We start from the raw sequence: 26,698 nt of genomic DNA on the forward strand, positions 1-26,698 counted from the left end.
ATAGTCAATTACAGCACTATTCGTAGTCTTCAGAAAAAGGAGCCATGTGGTTGAACTAGCTCTCTATAAATTCAATTGAAATAACAGAAGCCATTCCTTAAAAAACATTAAACTAAGCATCAATGGGAGAAAATCATGAACTGTTGCGTTCTATGATTTGACAAGGTCCTACTATTTTCACATTGCTTGTTAATGCTTCATGCAACTTAGCAATAGAGTACTTTTTCTCCTGTCAAGGTGCATCAGGAGAGTGCCCTTTTTAGTTCCAGTGCTGGGATTTTGTGGCCTCAGGCAAAAATTATATTGAGTAGTTTGGGTGTTCCCTCTTACCTTGCAACCCAACCATTTGAGGCTGCTTCGTGCAATTTGTCCTGTCAGCATACGTGGTGGGGCCAGAAGGGAGCTTCAGAGAGATCCTTTTATATAAATCTACCACAGGCACAACATGTGTGTGGATGCAAGTAATTTGTTTGGGGATGTCTTGTAATAAAAGTTATAGAACAGACATTAAAAAAATCACTTTGAAGGGTTCACCACTTCACATCTATTCCCATCTTAACTATTGGGATTGAGGGGTTGCTCATAATTTTTTATACCGCTACTTACCTTATATCATCATTTCTTTACACGCTGTTTTAATAGCTTAATATTGAGCTATTACAAGGGATCAGATAGGAATACAATAATGCATACATAAGTCGATTTGACTATCCCTGTGTTGTATTCTGTCGGTAACTTCTTTGCCCTCTGTTCTTTGCTACAATCTATGGTGTTGTTATGTTTTTTTGTTGATGGAGTCCACACACTGCTGACCCCTAGTGCAGTGACAATTTAGTGAAATTAAAAGCAAAAGGGAAAGTCAAGAAATAAAAATACATATCTTTTTAAAGGGCCAAGTAGTTTCTTCAGTTTTTTAAATTATTATTTATTGTTTTGTTATCAAAGACAATGTCCAGAAATATCAGGTATTAAAGAATCTGTTCATGGCATTGTTTACAAAAGATCTTCTACTGTAATTGACAGTGAATGTTGTATCTCTAGATGGATCCTTCATTTAGTGGTGACACAAACTAATCAGTGGAATCAATGAAAAATCATCTCAAGAAGGGGTGGGGGGGCTGGAGGGTCAGGGCGGTTTCTTGCTTCATTTGGAAATATACTGATTGGAGCATGTCCTGTGGTCTGAACCATGCTGTTTAAGGATCAAGTGCTGCTCGGCGACGAGGCTAGGTAGGGCGGTGGTAAAAAGGTCCGTGATCACTCACAGAGAGGCACCATGTTCAAAATTTCACATATACAAAATATGTTCATGTCACTCAAATTACACAACATGGCAGTGTCAAACGTCTTGAGCGTCGTCGTCAATTAATGGCAAGAGAGCAGGGCGCGGGTCCCTTGTAACTGATTACGAACATAACTTTGAAAGAGAGGCAAAGTAGTACAAAAGTACTGTCCACATGTTGGTAGTAGATGTGTTTGTATGAGTGGATGGAGTGCATGTATTGTAGCAAAGTACTCTCAGGAGGAGGTCGAAAGACAGTTGCTCCCTGTTCGGTTTCCGCTGATCATGCGCAATGGCTTTGTACTTTTGACCACACCATAAAATGTCAAAGATGCTCATTGAACCTGTCAAGTCTCTTTGTTGCTTAGTTCAAACCAGCTTGAACTGAGTTAGTGACCGATAGCCTTAATTTTTCCTCATTTGTCAGCTTCCGAGTATGTAGGATATTTAACAGTCTCTATTTTCTCCTTCACTTTGTAAGATGGGTACAAGCCCGTTCGCCCCAATTTCCTGTTAATGCCTTTCGAATAGCCATCCCAATGGTTTCCAGCCACACCGATAATATCCCCGGGCTCCATGGGGATTTCATCTGGAGTTCGTGGGTGGTGTGGATAAATGGCAACCTGGTTGTGGGCATTCTGTCCCCCAAAGTAGTAAATATCATCCAAAGAGTGGAAATTTGTTGAAGCGTCTGGATGCAGTGTCTGCATGATTTCGTAGGCCACTCGACAGACCTTAAGAAAAAAGGAGTAAAACATATCAATAAACAATGTTTCATAAACATATTGTCACTAACAAAGAACTATTTCTTAATTAATTATTTAAAACAAAGATAAAAGCAAGTGAACAGCAATTATTTTAGCATCAGAGAATGATATGCTGCAAATATTACCAAGGGATAATTGTATTTAACATGAGTCAAAGGCTAGGACATCTTACCTTGGGGGAGAACCATTACAGGGAGTGCAGAATTATTAGGCAAGTTGTATTTTTGAGGATTAATCTTATTATTGAACAACAACCATGTTCTCAATGAACCCAAAAAACTCATTAATATCAAAGCTGAATATTTTTGGAAGTAGTTTTTAGTTTGTTTTTAGTTTTAGCTATGTTAGAGGGATATCTGTGTGTGCAGGTGACTATTACTGTGCATAATTATTAGGCAACTTAACAAAAAACAAATATATACCCATTTCAATTATTTATTATTACCAGTGAAACCAATATAACATCTCAACATTCACAAATATACATGTCTGACATTCAAAAACAAAACAAAAACAAATCAGTGACCAATATAGCCACCTTTCTTTGCAAGGACACTCAAAAGCCTGCCATCCATGGATTCTGTCAGTGTTTTGATCTGTTCACCATCAACATTGCGTGCAGCAGCAACCACAGCCTCCCAGACACTGTTCAGAGAGGTGTACTGTTTTCCCTCCTTGTAAATCTCACATTTGATGATGGACCACAGGTTCTCAATGGGGTTCAGATCAGGTGAACAAGGAGGCCATGTCATTAGATTTCCTTCTTTTATACCCTTTCTTGCCAGCCACGCTGTGGAGTACTTGGACGCGTGTGATGGAGCATTGTCCTGCATGAAAATCATGTTTTTCTTGAAGGATGCAGACTTCTTCCTGTACCACTGCTTGAAGAAGGTGTCTACCAGGAACTGGCAGTAGGACTGGGAGTTGAGCTTGACTCCATCCTCAACCCGAAAAGGCCCCACAAGCTCATCTTTGATGATACCAGCCCAAACCAGTACTCCACCTCCACCTTGCTGGCGTCTGAGTCGGACTGGAGCTCTCTGCCCTTTACCAATCCAGCCACGGGCCCATCCATCTGGCCCATCAAGACTCACTCTCATTTCATCAGTCCATAAAACCTTAGAAAATCAGTCTTGAGATATTTCTTGGCCCAGTCTTGACGTTTCAGCTTGTGTGTCTTGTTGAGTGGTGGTCGTCTTTCAGCCTTTCTTACCTTGGCCATGTCTCTGAGTATTGCACACCTTGTGCTTTTGGGCACTCCAGTGATATTGCAGCTCTGAAATATGGCCAAACTGGTGGCAAGTGGCATCGTGGCAGCTGCACGCTTGACTTTTCTCAGTTCATGGGCAGTTATTTTGCGCCTTGGTTTTTCCACACGCTTCTTGCGACCCTGTTGACTATTTTGAATGAAACGCTTGATTGTTCGATGATCACGCTTCAGAAGCTTTGCAATTTTAAGAGTGCTGCATCCCTCTGCAAGATATCTCACTATTTTTGACTTTTCTGAGCCTGTCAAGTCCTTCTTTTGACCCATTTTGCCAAAGGAAAGGAAGTTGCCTAATAATTATGCACACCTGATATAGGGTGTTGATGTCATTAGACCACACCCCTTCTCATTACAGAGATGCACATCACCTGATATGCTTAATTGGTAGTAGGCTTTCGAGCCTATACAGCTTGGAGTAAGACAACATGCATAAAGAGGATGATGTGGTCAAAATACTCATTTGCCTAATAATTCTGCACTCCCTGTATTGTCAAAGGCTAGGGCATCTTACCTTGGGAGAGAACCATTATTGTCAAAGGCTAGGACATCTTACCTTGGGGGAGAACCATTATTGTCAAAGGCTAGGGCATCTTACCTTGGGAGAGAACCATTATTGTCAAAGGCTAGGGCATCTTACCTTGGGGGAGAACCATTATTGTCAAAGGCTAGGACATCTTACCTTGGGGGAGAACCATTATTGTCAAAGGCTAGGGCATCTTACCTTGGGAGAGAACCATTATTATTGTCACGGCTGCAATTAGACTCATTACTATGCACATAATATTATACGCCCTGAGAGTTGAAAATGCAAGCTAGTTAACAGTGCCCCAGCCCAAAAAGACCATAGATGAAGATGGAGCCGTCTTAGTTTGAGAACAAGCACTCTGGAATAAGCTTTCAAAGAAAACTTTGCTGGTCGAGAATGACATACAACTGAGCAATGTCCCATCTCAAAACCTGGTTGTTCCATGCCTGGCCAACAACGTTTACAAAAGTGTATTTGCCTTTTGGTTCTTTGAACTCTGGCTCTGGTTGAGAGCCTTCTACACAACACAAAATGTTATTTGACAAGATCAAAACGTGGCACCCAATATCACATGACGAGCAAGAAGGCAATTTCAAAAGCCTTCCCAGGTGGTGAGCTGATATTTTCTTCTCTGAAAATTATGATGTAGACCAAGAACTAGGAAAAAAAAGTCATTTGGTGTGTACGGACATTGTTTTTTTATAGAAATTGTGTCAAGATCTAAGTACATTCTTAGGTACTAACAAGACAGCGTACATGAATACCTGCGGTGTGAGAAACATTTTGTAGTGGGCTTACAATGCTATCAATGCACCCACAGCACGATCCAATGTTGCTGAGGGGTTACTGCTAGGTAGGTGGGTGGTGGTCACTCGGGCTGAACTGGTGAGCATCCTACTAAAGGAATCTTTTACTGAACAATAAACTATTTGACCTTCACTGTACTCTGATTATTTCAAAATCCATCTGCCTGCTGTGTGCCTCCAGAACCTTTGCCTCCTGGGCCAGCATTTTGTTAGGTGAGGGCAATAACTGTTTGCACCATGGTGCACCTGTAAGGTGCGCCAGCAGAAACTTCTATGTACTGCCCTGCCACAAGGGCAGCCGCAAATCCACAGCCGCCCTGGTGGCAGCGCCTACAGTGGAACATGAAGCGCCTGCTTACGGGCCGCTCTGCGTATCACAATGCACAGTGCTTTAAATGGAAAAATAGAAGTGCAGGTACTCTGTACCAGAGTACCTGCTTGCTTCTGAGAAGTGCCGGTACTCTCCAATTAAAAGTATTACGTTTTTCTTGAGATATGCCGGTACTCTCCCTCTCAAAATAAAAAAGTGCCGGTACTCAGTACCGGAGAGTACCGGCCCATTTAAAGCACTGACAATGCAGGTAGCAGACGCTTGCACTTTAAAGAGGGGGGAGAGAGCCCCCTGTGCACTGGTGAAATAAGCGACTCCACCTGCCCTCAGGAAGTATGTCGGGGGGATCCTTGGGACCCTCCTTCACTCCTTCAGAGGCAAGCCCTTAGTGGGCGACTAACAGTGTGCCACTTTATTTGTGGCGCACTCCTAACATCCTGTTTGCCCTCTCAAGATGGCGCTGGCGTTAAATATGCGCCGGTGTTATCAGTATTACAGAAGGAGACACACAACCGTCTGCAGCCCTTTCTGTACTACCAAGGTGTCCCGGGGGCACTGAAAGTGGGCACACACACCTGTAGCGCCTCTGGAGTACTGTATGTAAAGCCCTCGGTGCACTTTTTTTTTTAATCCTTTGCTGGGGATTAAGGTCTATAATCCACGTGTTCTGTGCAGAAATGGACCTTTCCCTCCAGTAGAACTCACTGTTAAAATCGATGCATTTGACAGGTTTGTTGACTTACGCCGGAAAGTAGGAAATACGCATTGTAGATCAACCGCGTGTCCCTCTTATGGCATCTGAATATTTTTTAAGTGGGGCCTGTGGAAAATATGACATATTTCTCCACTATCTCCTGGGATGAGCCTTCCAGCACCTGACTCACTGTGCCCACCAGCACTGCAGCCCGGGCCCTAAAGATCCGTTAAAACTCGATTTTCTTATCTCATCCTTGGGAGACATATAAATACTTGCATAAATTTGAAAACAACTTTTTATAACAAAATCAAAAATACTGTTCATTGGAAGCCGATCTCTGCCGCCTTCTCATTGGGCGGTAAAGGGATGTACTAGGGTCTCAGCTGCTCCTGGGTTACAGTTTTGAGGCCTAGCTTCTTTTCTGCACGCCTCCTAAGCACAAAGCTTGAAGGGAGACTGAAACATATTAAGTACATCCCATCCACAGGCTCTGAATATGATAAATCCGTGTCGCTATACGCAGTGGTAAAGCCGACTGCAGACACTAACAAGTAATTATCACGTAATCTCTCCTGATCCTGATGCGTAGTTTGACTCTCGGAGGAAGTAACGTGTTTACCAGAGTAAATTAATTTATAACAACCCCTGATGATTTGCATGCATTCAAAAGCTGCCTGGTGCAACAGACACGTTCGCAAGCGGAGGCAATTTATGCCCGGCAGCTAAGGGACTGAGATCTGATTTGCACATTCATTACTGCCTACATGGTCTAGGCACCTGTGGGCGCCTTGGGTACCAGGAAGGAATCACAAACAGGTCCGGGCAGCTTCGCTGATGTCTTCCGTGAGGTGTCAGGAGAGAACCTGAGCATCAGACTGTGCTCGACTCGCACACTAAGGCGGCTGCTGCCTCCTCTTGAAGGTGGGAATACACCTTGCTTGGGCAATCTTAGGAACATCCCAGCATCACAAGTCTGGGGACTATTAGGAGACGCTGCCCCAGACAGTAAATTGACATCATTTGAACAAAATCATTGGACATCATACACCTTTGAACCTGAACTTTGATCGGATGACAGGAGCCTGCGTGTTTCTTTTTTTATATTGAGAAACAGAGCCTGCAGCAGTTTATCAGACAGAGGTTGCAACCTCTTCCACAGCCACAATCCTCATTCATAGAAGCGCCTCCTCATCCCTGAAGGAGGCACAACTTCCCATGAGCACAAGAACTACGTCCCCCTGAAGGGAAGAGAGCACCCTGACCCACTCTCGTATCATGGCCCTTCCCCTCACTCAATGATGTTATTTGGTAGTATATATGAAATAACCAAAGGTTACAGGAAAGTTATAGTTAGGAATTGGATTAAAAAAAACCCAACATAGAAATTCACTTTAAAAAACAAAGGTTACAGGGAAGTTATAGTTAGGCTCACACTTTAAACGTACAAAACCATAGAAGTTCACTAGTTATACGTAAGAGTTACCTCAAGTAACTATAACTCGTGCCCTATGGTAACTATAACTTGCGCCCCCGCCATGCAGTTTTTTCATCAAAAATGTTACTGCAAATATTACATTGATATTATCAATGATGTTATCAAAGACATCATGAGTGCTGTAATATGCAGGGTAATGGAGCGAGTAATAGTTACCTTAGGGCACCGTTTATAGTTACTCGGGGCCTAGAAAAAAGGGGGGGGGGAATCAAATAAGTTGCATTTCCCATGTTAATTCCCATAGGACTTTTAGACTTGACTACAGCCCAACCCACTGGACAGAATTACACCAAATTTGACAAAAAGCTAGCTGTCGATACGCAGATTACATTTTGTTTATTTGGTGTAAATCCGTTCCGCAGTTTACAAGAAATTAAAGAAAATCTACATTTCTATATCTGAGCTCATCAATAATTCATGAATATTCGCCAATTTTCACGACTAGAAGAGCTGTAATTGGCTGGCCACAACCTGAACAGAAAGCTGTGGCTGCCATTTTAAGGTCTCAGGACATGGTTCTTGGGGCTGTAAAACAAAATGAAAAGTAGCATAAGGGGCCAGGGGAGAGGTACCCTTATCCCAGAAGTGTGATATAGGGGTATTTGAGGGTCAAAATATTGGTTTAAAATGATTTTTCTTCACCACACATGATATTTGCGAATAATCAAGATAAATATAGATTAATCACAAATAAGCAAAAAAAAAAAAAAAAGTAAAACAAATTCACAGATTCATTCATACACTAATTCATTAACTCATACATGCACTGAGAGGCTTATGCACCCACTCACACACGTGTGCACCCGCTCAGACCCCCACATCCACTTTCAGACCCACTCAGACACTCATGCACCCACTCACAGACCCACTCAGACCCTCACACCACCACTCACAGACTCACTAACATTCATGCACCCACTCACGCACCCACTCAGACACTGACGCACCTACTCACAGACCCACTTAGACCTTCACGCACCCACTAACAGACCCACTCAGACACTGATGCACCCACTAACAGACCCACTCAGACACTGATGCACCCACTAACAGACCCACTCAGACACTGATGCACGCACTCACAGACCCACTCAGACACTGATGCACGCACTCACAGACCCTCACGCACCGTCACAGACCCTCATGCACCCACTCACAAACCACTCAGACACTCATGCACCCAATTTCACCCCCAGACACTTTTGCACCCAGAGACACCCTCCCACACCTATTCTCACACGGAGAGAGACAGACTGTTCGGCTGTGCATGGTGCGGATTGGGTGGTCACAGGGGGATTGGCCGCAGACTAGGTGCTATGGCCAACCCATGCCTTGCATGGCTGAAGGCTGTGCGCAGCACTGGTTTGGGTGGTTACCCGAGGTGGGCCGCAGGCCAGGCCCTGTGGCCAATGCCCACAGCGCATGGCTGAAGTCCATGTGCAGCATGGGGTTGGGTGGTTATAGGGGTTGGCTTGCTCGGGTCTGGCCACAGGCCAGGACCCAAGGCCAACTCCAGCTGTGTATGGCAGAAGGCTGTGCACAGCATTGGGTTGGGTTGTAATAGGTGTTGGCCACTTTCAAGTAACTACAACTGGCACCCTAGCCATGCACTGCTAATTACCCCAGATATTACAGAAATCATGACAACTTGTATAGTGTCCTTAAAACTGCAAACAAAGCATTAGCAGTCATATTTTTTTAAGAAAAAGCTGTGCATGGCGAGGCCACGAGTTATAGTTACCGTAGGGTGCAAGACATGTCTCGGAGAGCTCTTTTCTGCAGGTGATTGTTGAGAAGCTGAGCTACAGTAGTCCAAGGCACTCTGCTATGATGGACAACTAAGGTGCAAGCCCCTCCCATTCCCATTTCCGGTTCATACATATACCAAGCTCTCCTGCCATATAGTGCTATATTGTGTTTTCCCTAGTGTATAAACACCTTCTTGGGTTTGGAGTTCATCCATGCATAGTTTTACCCAGGCGTGCTCCACCCACCAGGAACAGCATGCTATGTGCACCTCCCAGTTGTAATACAACACTCTTTACTGCCCCCTGGTGGTGGGACTGCCTTTTGGCAAGTTAAAAAAGCATCAGCCCATTTTAATGTAAAGTATGTTTCGATTTCCTGAGTGATGGTGATCTGTGTGCTTGTCCAACATAAACTAACACAATTATGAGCCTTTTGGAGGTGTAAACACCCAATATAAACAAATGGGGAAAAAGGTAATTTTACAACCATAGTTGTGTATATGTAGAAGAGGAAAGGAAACCATAAGCCGGCCCGCGACCTTCAGCTATGAAAACAGAGGTAAAAGGACGTGTTTAAAACCTCTGAAAGTTAAATAATTGGAAGAAAATAAAACTAGTTAATAGGGGTCGTTCGCCACTGCTGCCTCGCAGATAAAATATATAGCAATTTTCATGATGCAAGTCTTTAAAAGTCATAGCCGATACCTGCTCCTGTCACTGAACATGAAGAAAGATGACCCAATTCTGTGCCTGACATTTTAACAATATTTCACGGGGCTCCCATTATGAGAGAAAGCCTCGAGGAGCTGCAGTTAACATGATGTTGTACTGAGACCGGAAAATGTTCAGATTTTGTCAGAAATATCCATTTCTCCAGTGCTCTGCAATCAAACCGAAATGGGGGAAATGAACAGAGGTAGCATGTTAACCACTCGAGTCTGGTGCAAAATGAATTATTTTATTCAGCAATTCAAGTGTCTCGAAATAAGGATTTTTTTTTCATTTAAACTGTTCCTTGGCACAGCTCTTGTGTGCAGGCGAAATCAAATGTAGGGAAATTTAAGTTACTTAATGAGGAATATTTGGGGCATTTCACGTGGGGGTACTCTAATATTTCTGCACGAGCGACTTAGCACCAAAACTACGAGTTTTTAACAAGAGTGTTTAACTACAGTTTAACATTTATTTAAATGAAGGGGTACAAGATTGTATGTATATACGTATAGGTATTTATATAGCGCAAACCTCGCTAAGAGTGCTGTGCATTACAAGGGGTGGTTAGGAAACGAGCTACAAGATCTAGTACATCATGTGGCGATCACATGTCGGACGTTTTGTAAGGACAAGTATACATATATATGTGTGGTGTGTATATATATAGATAGTTTGGTAGAGGGAAATTAAGTGATTTGCTCAGAATCACACGATGTTGAGTCCATTGGAGAAGCCAAGATTCAAGCCTGAGTCCGCAGGTTCTACGGTCCGCATCCAGCCAATAGGCCACATCTCCTCCCTGTGGAGTCATTTAGACCTGGACGGAGCCTCTTCCCAGTCCTAATATGTGCCACTACTATGCCAATGAAGTTAAGCAATAAGAAACTAGTTACTTAACTTCAATAATGGCTTTTCAGCTTGGAACTCACCTTGAATCAAATGTTGTGCATTATTTCACCATTTAGTCATTGGATCTAGAAGAATTACTAAGGTGTGGCAGAGTGGACTGGTAGTGGTGAACATCGGCATGGCAGTGCAGCGCCAAGCTGGAGCGCCTAGTCTGCCAGGTGAGCCGACAGAATGGCAGCGCCTAAGGTCTGGGAAATTCCAGGGATTCGAGTTCCACACTGCTATCCCCGCACATCACTGCAGGGGCATCCTGAGGCACAATGGTAATCAAGAGGGTTATATTTCCTGCGATGCACAGACAACCTGCGACCTCCTCTCCAGGGCCGGAGGGCTGGACTGGGAACCCAAAGCAGCCCTGGCACCTTTGTGAGACCAGCGCCCGGGTCGGGTTGCATGTGCGAAGCACTGCTGCCTTTGTTACTGGGGGCCTATATTGCAAAACCGGTCATCACCGCTGCAAAACTGACCCCCACTGCTGCAAAACCAGCCTCCGCCCTTCCAGCCTCCCAGGAAAACACCTGATGCCTGCTACAGCCAATCCAGCCCTGGCCCTCTCCTCTCCTCTCCCCTCCACACACACAGGAGGAGAATACCAGAGATTCCCTTGGAAAGGTCTCTAGCATGAGGGGTCTTCATCTCAACCAACTACAGAGACTTTACAAGTACACTCCCACATGCCAGCCAATGCGCCTAGATGTGTAATCTCCTTTCCGCTGGGCTCCACACATGCACACACCCCTCCAACACACCACACTGATTTGTGTACAGCACCTCATGATCAACATGCTCCAACTACAGGAAAACATGATCGCCGCAAAGCGCCTCTGTTACTTGGCTCTAGGTAAATGTTACACATAAAAAACACATTTAAGAAGCATGCAAAGTGCAGACACTATAAATGGAAGGACAAACAATTTGAAAGTATGCCATATGTAGATTTTTCTTTGCGCATCTTTTCCTGATACCTAGATTTTTTTAATAGCTTTTGTGCTTCACAACTCCTGCTAGGTAAAAGAACGCACAGAAAGTAGATCAAAGAGGAGACTCTGCTGTCGCCAAGGAAACAGGACATCACATTAAAACACTTTGTTTGACGCAAGGGCGTGGACCATCTTCTGAGATAAAATACAAAGATATAAGTAACTCAGTGCAAGTATAGTCAAGTCTCCAGCAGCTGCTTGGGGAGTATCTGAAGTAGGAAACCACATCCTATCAAGGTCTATGATCTCGCAGGCCCCTCTGGAAGTTTCAGACTTCGAAACAAGTATGGATGCGGTGCATCCTTTTTAAATGCCGACTCGCTCTTCCTCTTACGCTCCCATCATCGCAGACTTATGTTAATCAGTTTTTTTCACAGTGCATCATTCGCATTTTCTGTAGCCTCCTGGGATTTTAGGTTCTCAAGAGCAGAATGATCAATCAGACTTGCACACCTACACAACAGAGGACCTCTGTGGGTGCCTGGTGTCTTGAGGCGGCTATCAAAATTATCCTGGTTGAATGAGTGTGGGTGCAATTACATTCAGGGTGAAGGTGTCCTCTATGGTGATAACCTGTGCTCTGGTTGCCAAACTCCAACATAGTTCTCACTCAGACAGCCTATGTCATGAGTCACACATCTAGGGTGTCCTCATGCAGAGGGCACGCTAGCCTCCACCTAGCCTTGGCTACTACAACAGTGTTGCTGCCGGAGTCCCAACATCTCTGTATAGGCATTGTCCAAGTCAAGCTCAGGCCTGGGACTACCTGGAGACCTCTAGTTAGATTATATCTTTATGACAAGTCATCACAAAGCTTTGTGGCTTACAGCTTGAACTTAATTTAACTAACTTTTTGTTCCATTAAAACCACATACGGCTCTTCAGTCAGAAGGTGTGCCATGATGTTGGGGTAGACAAAATCTAATGTAAAGTCCAGTACATCAATGGACACTGTGTCACTACCATTTCAACGCTAAAGGAAAGTTATATTAATAGGTTAACAAGAGCATTTATTAAACAACAGGGGAAGGGTAATATACTTCAATACATTTGCAAAAAGGGAGCCTCCTCAACTAAAAACGATGTGCAGCCAATCAATGTAGTGGTGGCGGGGCAATACTCCCCAATGTAGTGGCATTAGTTCAAACTAAGACAGAGAGCCTAAGGTAGGTACATGGTGTAGACTCACACTGAATCGTACATAAGGAACAAAATCCAATTCTTTGTATATCTGCCACTGTGCACAGAAAAGTTCTGCAAAAGGTAAATTTGCTGAGAAAAGACTGCCTACATTTTCCATATTAGCTGTGCCTGATCAGATTAGAGGGAAAATGACTTACTGACCGGTGAAAACTGTCTCACAATGTGCAGAAAAACTCTACACCGGCAAAGGGGAAGTTAAACTGGGAAACTTCATAAACTTCGCAAAACCTTTCAACGGATAAAAAGCTTTGCATACCACTAACCCATAACTAGAACCACTGGAATTATGCAATTGTGTGGCAATTTTTGCATAATTACAGACTTGCCGCATTTGCCACATAATCCATCATCTGCCACAATCTGCAAATTCTAACAAAACAAATTTGTTTCTAGCTCAAACGGTTCAAAAGTTACTAAAAATGCAGAACATGCATTGCCGCACAGTGAAAGGCCCTTTGTAAGGTTACATTTCTGTTCTTATACTGCTAGATTTGGGTATTGAACTGGTAATAATGAGGTCCGACAATGGCCAGACAATGTTAACAAGTTTGAAAATGACAAACTAATAAAGTAATACTATCACGAAATGTGCCGTATTATGCCACATAATTTGCCTTGGCTTGCCACATAATTTACTCAACCATAATTTGGCCCTCCCCTGCAGCATAATTCCAGTAGCCCTGCCCATAACTGTGGTTCATTTATTCCTTCCCCTTCATCCATCCTTACTTTTTTGGTTTGCATGGTCCTCTTCTCTCTGTGGTTGCTGTCAGGTTTGCATTTCTTAAGCCAGAAGGTGGCCCTTCTCAGTTATTTCCCTGTTTTGCAGAGATTATGTTTTATATTCATTGATTTTTTTTTAAAGCATGAGCACCATACCCATGACACTGGGACTGTTTTTCACAAGGGAGTATAAAGTCATACCAGGTCACCTGGCTGCTTCTCGTTCTCTAGCGGCCAAAGCTTGAAGCCCAGATTATACCTAAACTGTGTTGTAGTAACACTGCTACTAGGTGACTAATACTGGAAGAAAGTGAAGTGCCAGAAGCAAGCCAGGTCACATTTGCACTACTAAGATGGAGAACACAAAGATATTGCACTTTCCTGAGATCCTTTAAATCCCACATTAACATGGCTCCTAGTCTCCAAGTTTTTAAGAAAGCTCAGTGTCTGTGAAGGCCTGCAGAGCTGTCATAACTATTGCCTGGCGCCTCTTGAACCAGAGGAATGCTTCTGCACGCTCTCAGCATTGTCAAGGATGTTGGTTTTAGGGTTTGACCTTCAATGGCCAGGGAGCTGGAACCACCAAGGTTTACTCAATCGGCGATGTAAGTTAGGAAATTTAGATACAGGTAACACATAAAACACTCCACTGCTCTGGCCAGTCAGTGTTACACCTTTTCGAAAGAAGATGTGTTATCACTATTAGGTTCAATAATTTAGAACATGCCCCTTGCCACCCCTAGTGTCATCAATGATCGACTACAAATGAACACCCACATCTCTGCAGCAATATCAGCTTACAATTTAAGATTTTAAAAAGCCGCCTTGCATCATGTCCTTTCATACTCCCTATGGACAGATTATGTCTCTGTAGACAAGAAATGCGTTCTGCCCCATTTAATCTGCTTGGATATCCTGCTTCCCTGACTATCAAGTTTCTGGACCTCTGTTGTGAGTAAGTCATTACCTGAGAGAGAGACACAGTTAGCTTTTATAATCAACTGGGAATGCTATTCACCCGTGTCCACCCTTTAAAACATGGTCTGCTGCGGCCCAGCTAGAGTACGAGGATCTAGGATGGTTGCACATGGACACGTGCACATGCGTGTGTATGCTGGGAGTGTGAGACTACCATCTGACTCTGCACACATGTGGCCTGTCTTCAGGGAATGGCGCAGCCTGCAAAGCCCGTATAATGTGAATAGGCATCAATAGCATGAGTATGTACACCTATAATGCTTCACTGAAGTATGTAGTATGCTTACTGTACTATACGCTATGGGAGAAACCTGCACCAAGGAACCGTTTCACCAAAGGTATACCTTGAGACAAGCGTTATGACCCAATCAGGATACCAAATGCAGATCTGACATTAATTTCTACTTCTGTGCATGCCTTGTGGCACATCAAAAATTATAATTTTTCTCTGACCCAGCAACTAATAAGATTTGGGCATTTAAATCACCCTGCTAGGTCAAATTAATTTATCTGCTGGCCAGCTGGAAAGTCAAAGGCCTCCCCACACAATAGGGTCACTAGCCAGGAATGAGGCCTGCTCCTGGGAGAGGAGAGCCCAGGGGCGAAATCTGCAAGTGCTAATTACTTTTCACATTGTAGCTGGCCTGGGAAGGCTCAGTCCCACAAAAACAAAGCAGGGTGGCTAGACCTCTGAAGTCAATCACAGGAGGGGATGCCCTTTGAAGTTTTGGAGGGAAGGGATCAAACAGCTGTAGCAGTTATGAGTGGGGACTGGGCTCTCAGAGAAGGTCTTTCAATAGCCCACTTGACAGTGCCATTTTGAAAATTCCTAAAATGCTGAGCAGAAGGATTAGGGCAGGGATGTAGTGATAATGTGTTACCCTAAGATTGAGCAGAGGTATCTAGCTTCTAGAGGTTTCCAAACCCACTTAAAAACCCTTGCACAAGGGAGAGACTGAGAATCATCTGCTCCTGGAAGAAGCAACACCAGAGGAATGCCCCGCTGGAGCACGGAAGACACCTAACTCCTACTGCAAAGATGGACTCAAGGATTTCTGATTTCATCTGGCACCCAGGGACAAGGATTTTTTCTACAGGGTCAGTGGCCCTGGACCCACCTAAACCTTCTGCGGGGCATCGGGAGGATGGATCTGCTCGGCAGACCCCAGAGGGTTACCCTGGATTTTCTTTGGATGTCTTGAGGAGTGTGGCCTCCAAAAGGAGGGAGTACTCACCCTTCCATTTACACAGGTATCCTGCAAGTGGCCTAAGGAGGATATGGGATGTGGAAAGTAAAAACAGGGAGGGCACTCTGCCTTAGGGGGCCTGGAAGGCTGCTGAGAAAGATCCTGAGCAGAGGACAAGTGCCAGGGCCAGACTCAGGTTCAGTTCACCAAGAACTGCAACCAGAAGGCCTGAAGAAACCACTCCTGGTGGCTGAAGAACACCACTAGGAGTGAAACATAACTTATTTCCCTGTGAAGTGAATCATTACAGGCATGAATGCATGCCATTGTATGATGGCCCTATCCTTAGTGATTTTAATGATGTTGCAGTTGTTTTTTTTTCATGACATATTTCTGCTTTTATTAATGTAGTGACATGATGACCCAACCAGTCGACCTGCCTTTGCTAAGTACACCCATTAAACTGTGTCTAGTGTATGTGTGGGGTATCACGGTCTAAGGGTTTAGAGCTTACTACGGTTGAGAACTGTTAAGCGTGTGGTATTTGCCCCGTCATCAAGTATTTATTTGTAAATTAATGAGCAATATTGAGCAGTTTGTACGTAATAAAGTACTTTTCGTTTTTTATAAGCAAAAGCACAGACTGGACGGAATGATTTATTGGGTCTTGTCAACTGTGTCCTTGCAGACTGGGGGACTATACCACACCACCTCCTCTATGCACTGAACTGCTCTGCGTTGCTACTCCGAGAGCGCCTATTGTAGCAACAGGATACTTGGATCCGAATATTGAGAAGTTGTGGACTTATAACTTATGAAGGACCCACCCTTTGCAATTAATAACCCATTTTCTTACAGGGCTTTTATCAAGCAAGACTTAATCATTGCAAAGAAGCATGGCTGCCTTCCACTGAAGGTTGTACTGAGCAATGCAGCCAGGGTAGCCACAAAAGCTCCCACATTCAGCCATGACAAGCCCACTCTCAGTTCTAACCACTGCCTGGCTACACTGGCGAAAATGCCAGGTGAATAAAGCGGTTTGAGGCGGGCCCTCCAGTACCTGCTACTGCCAAGCAACTAGTGGTCCCCAGTCTGAGACTGCATGTTCTATGTGCTTGCCTCTCACCCTCCTGCAACAAGTATTAACTTCAGAACTGTACAAATAAGAGTGAGGCCAGGCTAAGAATGAAAAGGTAAATCCACTAAGAAAAATACAGAATATTACTGTAACTACAAACTAGAAATTAAATTGCCTATTCTGTTTACACTACTTATAAAGGAAATTTGGCTAGGGTCCTAATGGCTGAGTAGTGGGCTAAAGGTGTTGCCACGGACATCTTGGAGATTACATGTTCAAAACGAAAGAGAGGTCATGGGTTGCTAAGCATTTTAAGGAGAAATCATTGAGCTGCACAATAGTGACACTTGACCTGCAGGTCTATGAACCCTGCTGACTATGGCAGTAGCCAAAGCCAAAAAGTGAAAACAATTCATTACGTGTGTGGGAACTTGATCAGCTAAGTTCACGTGGTGTAGGCAATGATTGCTGCAAGCTTCCCTTATACACAGGAGAGATACAGCACGGGTTGCAGAAGTGCAGGTGCTTCTCGGCTCACAAAGAAAGAGGAGGTCTGGCACCAAAAGTGCAAGCCTCTCTTAAGCACAAGTAACAATGATCGCTGCAAGCTTCTCTTAAGCACAAGTAACAATGATCACTTCAGCCTCCCTTATACACAGGAGAGATACAGCACGGGTTGCAGAAGTGCAGGTGCTTCTCGGCTCACAAAGAAAGTGGAGGTCTGGCACCAACAATGCAAGCTTCTCTTAAGCACAAGCAACAATGATCGCTGCAAGCTTCTCTTAAGCACAAGTAACAATGATCACTTCAGCCTCCCTTATACACAGGAGAGATACAGCACGGGTTGCAGAAGTGCAGGTGCTTCTCGGCTCACAAAGAAAGTGGAGGTCTGGCACCGACAGTGCAAGCCTCTCTTAAGCACAAGTAACAATGATAGCTGCAGATTCCCTTATACACAGGAGAGATACAGCACGGGTTGCAGAAGTGCAGGTGCCTCTCGGCTCACAAAGAAAGAGGAGGTCTGGCACCAACAGTGCAAGCCTCTCTCTTAAGCACAAGTAACAATAATCGCTGCTTTAAGCACGAGCAACAATGATCGCTGCAGCTTCCCTTCTACACAGGAGAGATACAGCACAGGTTGCAGAAGTGCAGGTGCTTCTCGGCTCACAAAGAAAGAGGAGGTCTGGCACCAACAGTGCAAGCCTCTCTTAAGCACAAGTAACAATGATCGCTGCAAACTTCTCTTAAGCACGAGCAACAATTATCGCTGCAGCTCCCCTTATACACAGGAGAGAAACAGCACAGGTTGCAGAAGTGCAGGGGCTTCTCGGCTCACAAAGAAAGAGGAGGTCTGGCACCAACAGTGCAAGCTTCTCTCTTAAGCACAAGTAACAATGATCGCTGCAAGCTTCTCTTAAGCACGAACAACAATGATCGCTGCACACTTCCCTTATACACAGGAGAGGAACGCCACAGGTTGCAGAAGTGCAGGTGCTTCTCGGCTCACAAAGAAAGTGGAGGTCTGGCACCAACAATGCAAGCCTCCCTTAAGCACAAGGAACAATGATCGCTACAAGCTTCCCTTATACACAGGAGAGATACAGCACGGGTTGCAGAAGTGCAGGTGCTTCTCGGCTCACAAAGAAAGTGGAGGTCTGGCACCAACAGTGCAAGCTTCTCTCTTAAGCACAAGTAACAATGATCGCTGCAAGCTTCTCTTAAGCACGAACAACAATGATCGCTGCACACTTCCCTTATACACAGGAGAGGAACGCCACAGGTTGCAGAAGTGCAGGTGCCTCTCGGCTCACAAAGAAAGTGGAGGTCTGGCACCAACAATGCAAGCCTCCCTTAAGCACAAGGAACAATGATCGCTACAAGCTTCCCTTATACACAGGAGAGATACAGCACGGGTTGCAGAAGTGCAGGGGCTTCTCGGCTCACAAAGAAAGAGGAGGTCTGGCACCAACAGTGCAAGCTTCTCTCTTAAGCACAAGTAACAATGATCGCTGCAAGCTTCTCTTAAGCACGAACAACAATGATCGCTGCACACTTCCCTTATACACAGGAGAGGAACGCCACAGGTTGCAGAAGTGCAGGTGCTTCTCGGCTCACAAAGAAAGTGGAGGTCTGGCACCAACAATGCAAGCCTCCCTTAAGCACAAGGAACAATGATCGCTACAAGCTTCCCTTATACACAGGAGAGATACAGCACGGGTTGCAGAAGTGCAGGTGCCTCTCGGCTCACAAAGAAAGAGGAGGTCTGGCACCAACAGTGCAAGCCTCTCTCTTAAGCACAAGTAACAATAATCGCTGCTTTAAGCACGAGCAACAATGATCGCTGCAGCTTCCCTTCTACACAGGAGAGATACAGCACAGGTTGCAGAAGTGCAGGTGCTTCTCGGCTCACAAAGAAAGAGGAGGTCTGGCACCAACAGTGCAAGCCTCTCTTAAGCACAAGTAACAATGATCGCTGCAAACTTCTCTTAAGCACGAGCAACAATTATCGCTGCAGCTCCCCTTATACACAGGAGAGAAACAGCACAGGTTGCAGAAGTGCAGGGGCTTCTCGGCTCACAAAGAAAGAGGAGGTCTGGCACCAACAGTGCAAGCTTCTCTCTTAAGCACAAGTAACAATGATCGCTGCAAGCTTCTCTTAAGCACGAGCAACAGTGATCGCTGCAAGCTTCCCTTATACACAGGAGAGGAACGCCACAGGTTGCAGAAGCGAGGTGCATCTCGGCTCACAAAGAAAGAAGAGGTCTGGCACCAACACTGCAAGCCTCTCTTAAGCACAAGTGACAAGTACAGCACCAGGCAAGAGACCTATACGTTTCCTCATGCACAAAGAATAGGCATGTCTTTCGCAGGTACGTCACTCACAGGCACAGTGTGTGTGCTTGTGAATGGTGGGTGTATGTAGGCACGCTTGTAAATGTGTGTGTGTGTGTGAGAAAGAGTGCATATGGATGGGTTTGTGTGTGTGTGAAAGAGTGCATATGGATGGGTTTGTGTGTGTGTGTGTGTGAGAAAGAGTGCATATGGATGGGTTTGTGTGTGTGTGTGAGAAAGAGTGCATATGGATGGGTTTGTGTGTGTGTGTGTGTGAGAGAGAGTGCATATGGATGGGTTTGTGTGTGTGTGTGTGTGAGAAAGAGTGCATATGGATGGGTTTGTGTGTGTGTGTGAGAGAGAGTGCATATGGATGGGTTTGTGTGTGTGTGTGTGTGAGAGAGAGTGCATATGGATGGGTTTGTGTGTGTGTGTGTGTGTGAGAAAGAGTGCATATGGATGGGTTTGTGTTTGTGTGTGTGTGTGTGAGAGAGTGCATATGGATGGGTTTGTGTGTGTGTGTGTGTGAGAAAGAGTGCATATGGATGGGTTTGTGTGTGAGAGAGAAAGAGTGCATATGGATGGGTTTGTGTGTGTGTGTGAGAGAGAGTGCATATGGATGGGTTTGTGTGTGTGTGTGTGAGAAAGAGTGCATATGGATGGGTTTGTGTGTGTGTGTGTGTGAGAAAGAGTGCATATGGATGGGTTTGTGTGTGTGTGTGTGTGTGTGTGAGAAAGAGTGCATATGGATGGGTTTGTGTGTGTGTGTGTGTGAGAAAGAGTGCATATGGATGGGTTTGTGTGTGTGTGTGTGTGTGAGAGAGAGTGCATATGGATGGGTTTGTGTGTGTGTGTGAGAGAGAAAGTGCATATGGATGGGTTTGTGTGTGTGTGTGAGAGAGAGTGCATATGGATGGGTTTGTGTGTGTGTGTGTGTGTGTGAGAGAGAGTGCATATGGATGGGTTTGTGTGTGCGCGCGTGCATGTGGTCTTGTGTAAATCAGCATGGGGTATGTGCCCCCACGTCCCTACTCCACATTACCCGCTGCCAGGGGGAGGACACTAGCAAAGCAGACATTGCAGAAACAATACAACATGTGGGTTATGCATGAGCCCATTTATCAGAAGACTGCAATAAGGCCTGTTGTGAGAGTGTGGCAGTCTCAGCAAGGCTGCAATGTTTATAATGACACTTTACAGGTCTGTTAGGAAGCGATTAGAATACAAAGGAAAAGCAATCGCTTAGATTTTTTGTTCACATTTCAAATATCCACCGAGTCACACTGGCTTTTCGAGTGCTGGAATTAATAACAAAATTGGTAAGTAACAATTAAATGTTATAAAAACGAGGCAAGGGAGTCTGTCTAGATCCAGCTAGCAATGATGTAGGCGGGGGGGGGGGGGGGGGGGTGTGTGAGAGTGAAAATCCACCCTCCTCCTGTCCTGGAAGCCAGTGCCCGGGGCAGAAGGAACCACACTTTGGGTGGGCACCCACAGCGGGCTCACACAGTCCACAGGATCGGGGGCCACACAAGACCCTCAATTACCAGACATTTCTGGGATGATGGGCCCATATTCCAAACGCTAAGCCAATCTTACAGCAGGTCCACAGGGCTCCATATAGGAAACGCAAGCTCGTGCTCGCCGGGTACCTGAGCAGCCCCTCATGCAAGAAGCAAAGCAGCTATCACCCCTGCAGATCCAGAACGTTTAATTAAACATCCACAATTTTAAGAAGCTCTATTGGCCATCTAAGCAGACTCCAAGGAAGGGATGGAGGCAAGCTACATATTTTTGAAGGAAAGACTGAGCCATAAAGTTTGGCAAGTGGAAGCAATAAACAGAGGATTATTCGCTGCAGGGTTCTTGGACATGCTCTAGTAGGCCAAAATTGACTGAAGGATTACAAAGAGGAGGGAGTGATGAGTGGGATTATTTCCAGATTCTTACCATCCCTCACAAGGGCATTGATTATTGAGGAACAAATACTGCAACTCACTAAAGCACTTAACACTGTTTACAATTTGGCGACAATCACCACTCTTTTGTGCTTAATGAGGATATCCTGAATTTCTATAGATTGTTCCTGTTTCATGTGCAACCTGCTCAGCCCTTCAGAATTTGGTCCATGCATTCAGAACTAGGAAAACTAATCAAGATATAAACGCAGATTAAGCTAAGGAATTTATCCAGCAAGGATATTAAATATTTCGTTTTTTGTTTGTGGAGTGTGCTACCTGGTGGGAGTTTTCACAAACCTAGAATTCTACCTCATCTACAGGAGTTAAATACAACTGATCAACCAACTAGCAATAGGACTGAATATTCATGATCGGACAAAGAATCAAAACCATCTCTGGCAAAAGTATAGTTTAAATCAGCCACACACAGTGGACAGTCTTAGGGACTGCAGCGAAAACTGGCCTGAACAGTGTTTAGAACAACACAACTTCAGGGGCGGCTCCTCCGCTATTTACTAAGGCTACTGGAACATGGAAACAACTGATGGGCGGTGTGGTGAGAAATAATGTTTATTAACAGTACCTTTTATGATTCTGAGGAGGCTCCTCACTAATCCTGATAAGGGTGGCTCTGACAGACAGACGTCGTCAATTCCCAAAACAAAACTCAGTGCTTGGATTGAGCATCTGGGACTGTATAAAATGGATACTTCTTTAGCTGGTTTTAGAATTGCTGTCTTGAAAGATATAAGAGCTTTCGGCCACCGGTAAGTCCGCACTGTTTCAAGCAGCAAGATTTGCTGAGTACTGAATATATAGGAGGCTTCAATCTGGTGCACATCTTAAGAGGACAAAAGTAAACTCTAGTGAAGTTCGGAAAAGTTACCTGTGGTTTGCTCCTGGTACTGAAGGATAAGACCCTTGGCTTTTGCGAGGGCGTGCACAACCATTGACATCTTATTTGTTTGCCGTATTACAGACACGTAAGCGCTTTTTCACATCACACCAAGGCAAAATTGATGGACTGATCTAATAAGATCAAAACACCATCTTTAAAGAAACTCTTCATTACAGCTCAAGCTAGTTCATTGGTTTTTAACCTTTTGACTTCCGTGGACCCAAACGTAATCATTATTGGAACCCGGAGACTGCCACTGAATGATTGTTGGAATCCAAGGACCGCCCACTGAGTCACTACCAGAAGCCGGGAATCCTGACATAAACCTTTTGGATGATTAAAGACGCAAAGCAATAATCACAAAATATAGAGACAATCATTAATCAAACAAATGCATAAATTATTAAATGCTTTAATCCAAAAATATAAAAAATAGTAATAGTATTGGGAGGATTAGAGCTTTTCTAAATTTAATTTACGCCACTCACTGTCCATACCATATTTTAATTGATGCACTTGTGCTGCTTCAACATATCAATATGAGGATGCTAACTTAATATTTAGCCTCCAATTTCAAATTCCTCCACATTCATGAAACATTTTAAAATGTTCAACTTTAAATTTTACTTCTTCGTTTAAAAACATTTTAATAATCTGTTAATAATATTTAACTTTTTAAGCAGTTGTGGATTCCCCCGAGTAGGATTCGCGGGCCCCCAAGGGTCCCCGGACCACAGGTTAAGAGTCACTTAGTTAATTCATTTTATTTGTGCTTAAATGGTTTTTATTTACAAATTATTTTAAAAATTGCTTTGTTGGGGACATATACATACCAGTTTCAATTACCACAATGTGTCTCTTAAATATTACTTTTTATGTAAATTGCTGCTACACTTTCCCAACTTTTTGAGCTTTGTACGATTTGAATAAACAATTTATAAATGGAAAACAGAGGAGACCTGCTGAAATACTTACCATGTTCACCAAATGCTTAAAGACCTGGGCATACACAAGCAGTAGGCAACATTCTTATTTTTTGGCTTGTGCGGTGCTGTCCTATCCAGGCAGGTCTCTGAGCCAGATAGCATAATTGCGATTCAGGCCCAGCATTCGCTGCACTAGGGATTTTACGCAGACGGGAGATGGTGCCAGCTGCCTCTCTCCTTCCCTCGAGCCAACTGAGCAGACATGACCGCACTTACTTACCTTTGGGAGAACTTGTTCTGTTTTTTTGGCTGGCTGAGATATTCGCAGTCTATGTTCTATACACAGGTAAATGGAGACAAGAAAGGTTTACTTTGTGAGATGAACTGTGGGTCTCATCAAGCGGGCCCACCATCAATCAAAATACATTTGTGCATATTGGGCTACAGTGCATATTACTAGGAAGATGGGTCTTGCCCACGCCCGCATAAAGGGACTGCACCCCAACGCCCCTCTCAGCAGAAGCTATCCATCCCTTCCATGCAAACCTCTAACCACGGACTACGGAACAGTTTCACAACAGTTGACAGCTGGATGTCTCTGAGCGTACATCAAGGGCAATCCACCAGAGGCATGCCACTAAAAGTGACTGTCTGGATGCATGCCACGCTTTACAAAACTCCCAAATAATTCAATAATCCTCAGAATGAAGAAACCAAATTGTTGAACCTGGTTCTCTCGGCAGGGTCAACTTCGATTGTTGCCTTTCTTGGCACAACCGATTTTTGGTGCCTTTTAGGGCTCTATGCACTTTTTCCCTGCTAACTAGTGGTCAAAAGCTTTTTCTCTCTCCCGAAAACATAGTACAATAAGCTGACACCAGATTGGCACATTTAATTTAAGTATATGTCCACAGTATGTGGTGCTGCATGTACCCAGGGCTGGTAAATTAAATGCTACTAGTGGGCAGCAGCAGTTATTCTATCACCCAACTAAAGTAGTCCTGTAAAACATACCTCAGGCAAGCTGTAGTGCAGTTTTAAACTGCCATTTCGACCTAGCAAAATAAACCTTTTTGAGAAGTTTGAAAAGTTTCAGCACTCCTTTCATCATCTTGTTCTGTTGCTATGTTCATACTTAGTGGCCAGGGTATGCCCAGATCTGGGTCCCTTGCTCGTTGTGCCACTGGATTGAGCGTGGTGATACCCTGAAACAGGTCCCAGGATGCTTGATTCCGGACCAGGGAGGACTGGCCTGGAAGTTTGGGCTGGACTGTTCCCATGGGAGCAGGATCGAGACTGATTTGCATATGGCTGGGTCGAAACTGGGGTGGCATGGGGCATAAAAGAACAATTAATTGAATCCAGATCTGTGACTGGGGGAAGAGTGCTTAAAAAGTTTCAGCACTCTGTCCATCATCTTGTGTTGCTAAAATAAACCTTTTGCCAAGCTTCAACCTTCCTTTTTTATATTTGTAAGCCGCCACTAAGCTAGGCCCTAACCATCCTTATGGTATGGTTCATGGTATTTAAAAAGTAGGACATGTGTATTTCAGTTCTGCAAGTCCTGACAATGAAAAACTCTTCACATTGCTACCTCTCATATAAACCTGAGTCACCTTATGACACTTTATAAGTGATAACTTCAGTTAGGGAACAGATTGAGAAATTATGTTTTCACACAAATTAATTGTAATTTGAAATCATTTTTAATGGTAAAGTTAAATTTTAATTTACTATTCTGAAGATGTCACTTTTTTAAAGCTAGCATTTTTCAGTCTGAACCAATTTTACCATTCTGTTAGTGTCCAGATTCACATACTTGTGAACGGCTCTCCTGTAGTGTTTTATACATTCCTTCAAGACACGGGGACAAAAGGGCCTTGGGCGTGGGGCTAGTGTTGCTCTCTAGAGCAGGATCTCCTGGGGGCTGCACTCACCCTTTCTGAGCTTTGAAGGGTTGCTTTAGGGTTTGCCCACCCCCTCTTCCTGACTCCTAAGGGCTGCATGATCTGCCACTCTCAAATGCAGCTGATACCTAGGCCTGCCTGCTCTTTGTTACTCTAGGTAGTGTTCAGCAAGGATGAGGGAAAGAAGAAAACATACCAGAGCCAGTTTGAGGGTAGGCTAGGAAATTGCCACACACAAATGCTGGCACGAGAAATAAAAGTGGCACATTCAGAACATATCATCAGGACGCTCCAGGACCTGAGAAAGATTCAGACGGGGAATTGCCTTTTGAAGACGGCAGACTGAACCGGTTGCCTTGAACCCAGGCTCACCACAAGTGACTCCAAGGGTCAGTTGACTGACCTCCTGTTTGAGCTACACGGACACAACAAGTTTACAGAGGATGGCCCTGCAACTGGCTAGCTGGCCTACACCAATTGGACCTGACTGAACCCTGCTGCAGCCCTTTGCTGGGATGATTGCTGATCCCCAAGAGGTGCCTGCAAGGTTCTGGACCCCTGACTGGCATGCAAGTGTGCTCCTCCTGAACTCCAGGTGAAAAATACCTAATATTTTGGCTGCTGTCAACCACCATGTGGAATCTCCACACTACGAATGTCTGGGACAACCGCCAATGTGAGGTTCCAGCGAGACCTGCACTTTCGCCAACAGCGACAGTCTGCCAATACGAAGCACCAGCGACAACTAGCTCTTCATGCCAAAATATCAACTGTCCGTGATGCCTGATCTCTTCTCGCGTCAACGACCTCATTGTGGCCCCTGTGAATGGCAGATCCTCCAGCGAGGCAAATCTAGTTCCTGTATCTGACCGGCTTTCAGCTTGAACTTGTGACTTTACCACGGTCCAGTGCAATCAGATAACTGCGACTGGTGCTTTGTGCTTTTTGGCACTATTTGGGAGGGAAAAAAAACTCATATCTCCGGTTCTACTGATTGGATTTTAGATGTTTTGGTGTGATTTCATTTATAAACTTTGTTTTTCTAAATAGGCTTGGGAGTTTTCTTGGACTATGTGCTTCTTAAATACTTTACACATTCCCTCTAAGTTAAGTTTGTTTGCTTTTGTGCCAAGCTACCAGAGGGTTAAGCACAGGAATAGTTAGTGACTTTTGTGGTCCACCCTGTCAAGGATTGTGTATAGTACTTGAGTGGGGCTCTAAACCCCTTCAGCTAATAAACCAATTTCTCATACAAATAAAAAATGTAGACTGCATTACTGAACTTAACAAAGTGTTTACAAGGACAAAAGATGAGACTGGCAAAAATAAATCCCTTTGGAGAAAATATCAGAGTTATTTTAGAACAATATAAAGATGGAAATATGTAGGCACGTAGCAACCAAGTATTACTCCTGCATGAGCAGACTTAGAATACAAAGGCTCTTTACTCCTGCAGAGGTACTTTTTATTTGCACCTTCTTAT

The 26,698-nt window shown here is 44.3% G+C and overlaps 1 protein-coding gene across 2 annotated transcripts in view; it reads right to left on the reverse strand.

Annotated features, from left to right (window-relative positions):
* Window positions 1–886: 886 nt before the first annotated feature.
* FUT8 (fucosyltransferase 8) overlaps window positions 887–26,698 on the reverse strand; it is a 584,495-nt gene continuing 558,683 nt past the window's right edge. The window contains exon 13 of one of the 2 annotated variants that reach the window (XM_069208896.1): window positions 887–2,016. In XM_069208896.1, the coding sequence (XP_069064997.1) occupies window positions 1,699–2,016 (318 nt within the window). In that variant the 3' untranslated portion in view covers window positions 887–1,698. The remainder of the gene's footprint in view (window positions 2,017–26,698) is intronic. The other variant, XM_069208897.1, reaches the window with a different exon arrangement.

Source organism: Pleurodeles waltl, chromosome 9 (assembly GCF_031143425.1).
Source record: "Pleurodeles waltl isolate 20211129_DDA chromosome 9, aPleWal1.hap1.20221129, whole genome shotgun sequence".
In the NCBI taxonomy this organism is placed as follows: domain Eukaryota; kingdom Metazoa; phylum Chordata; class Amphibia; order Caudata; family Salamandridae; genus Pleurodeles; species Pleurodeles waltl.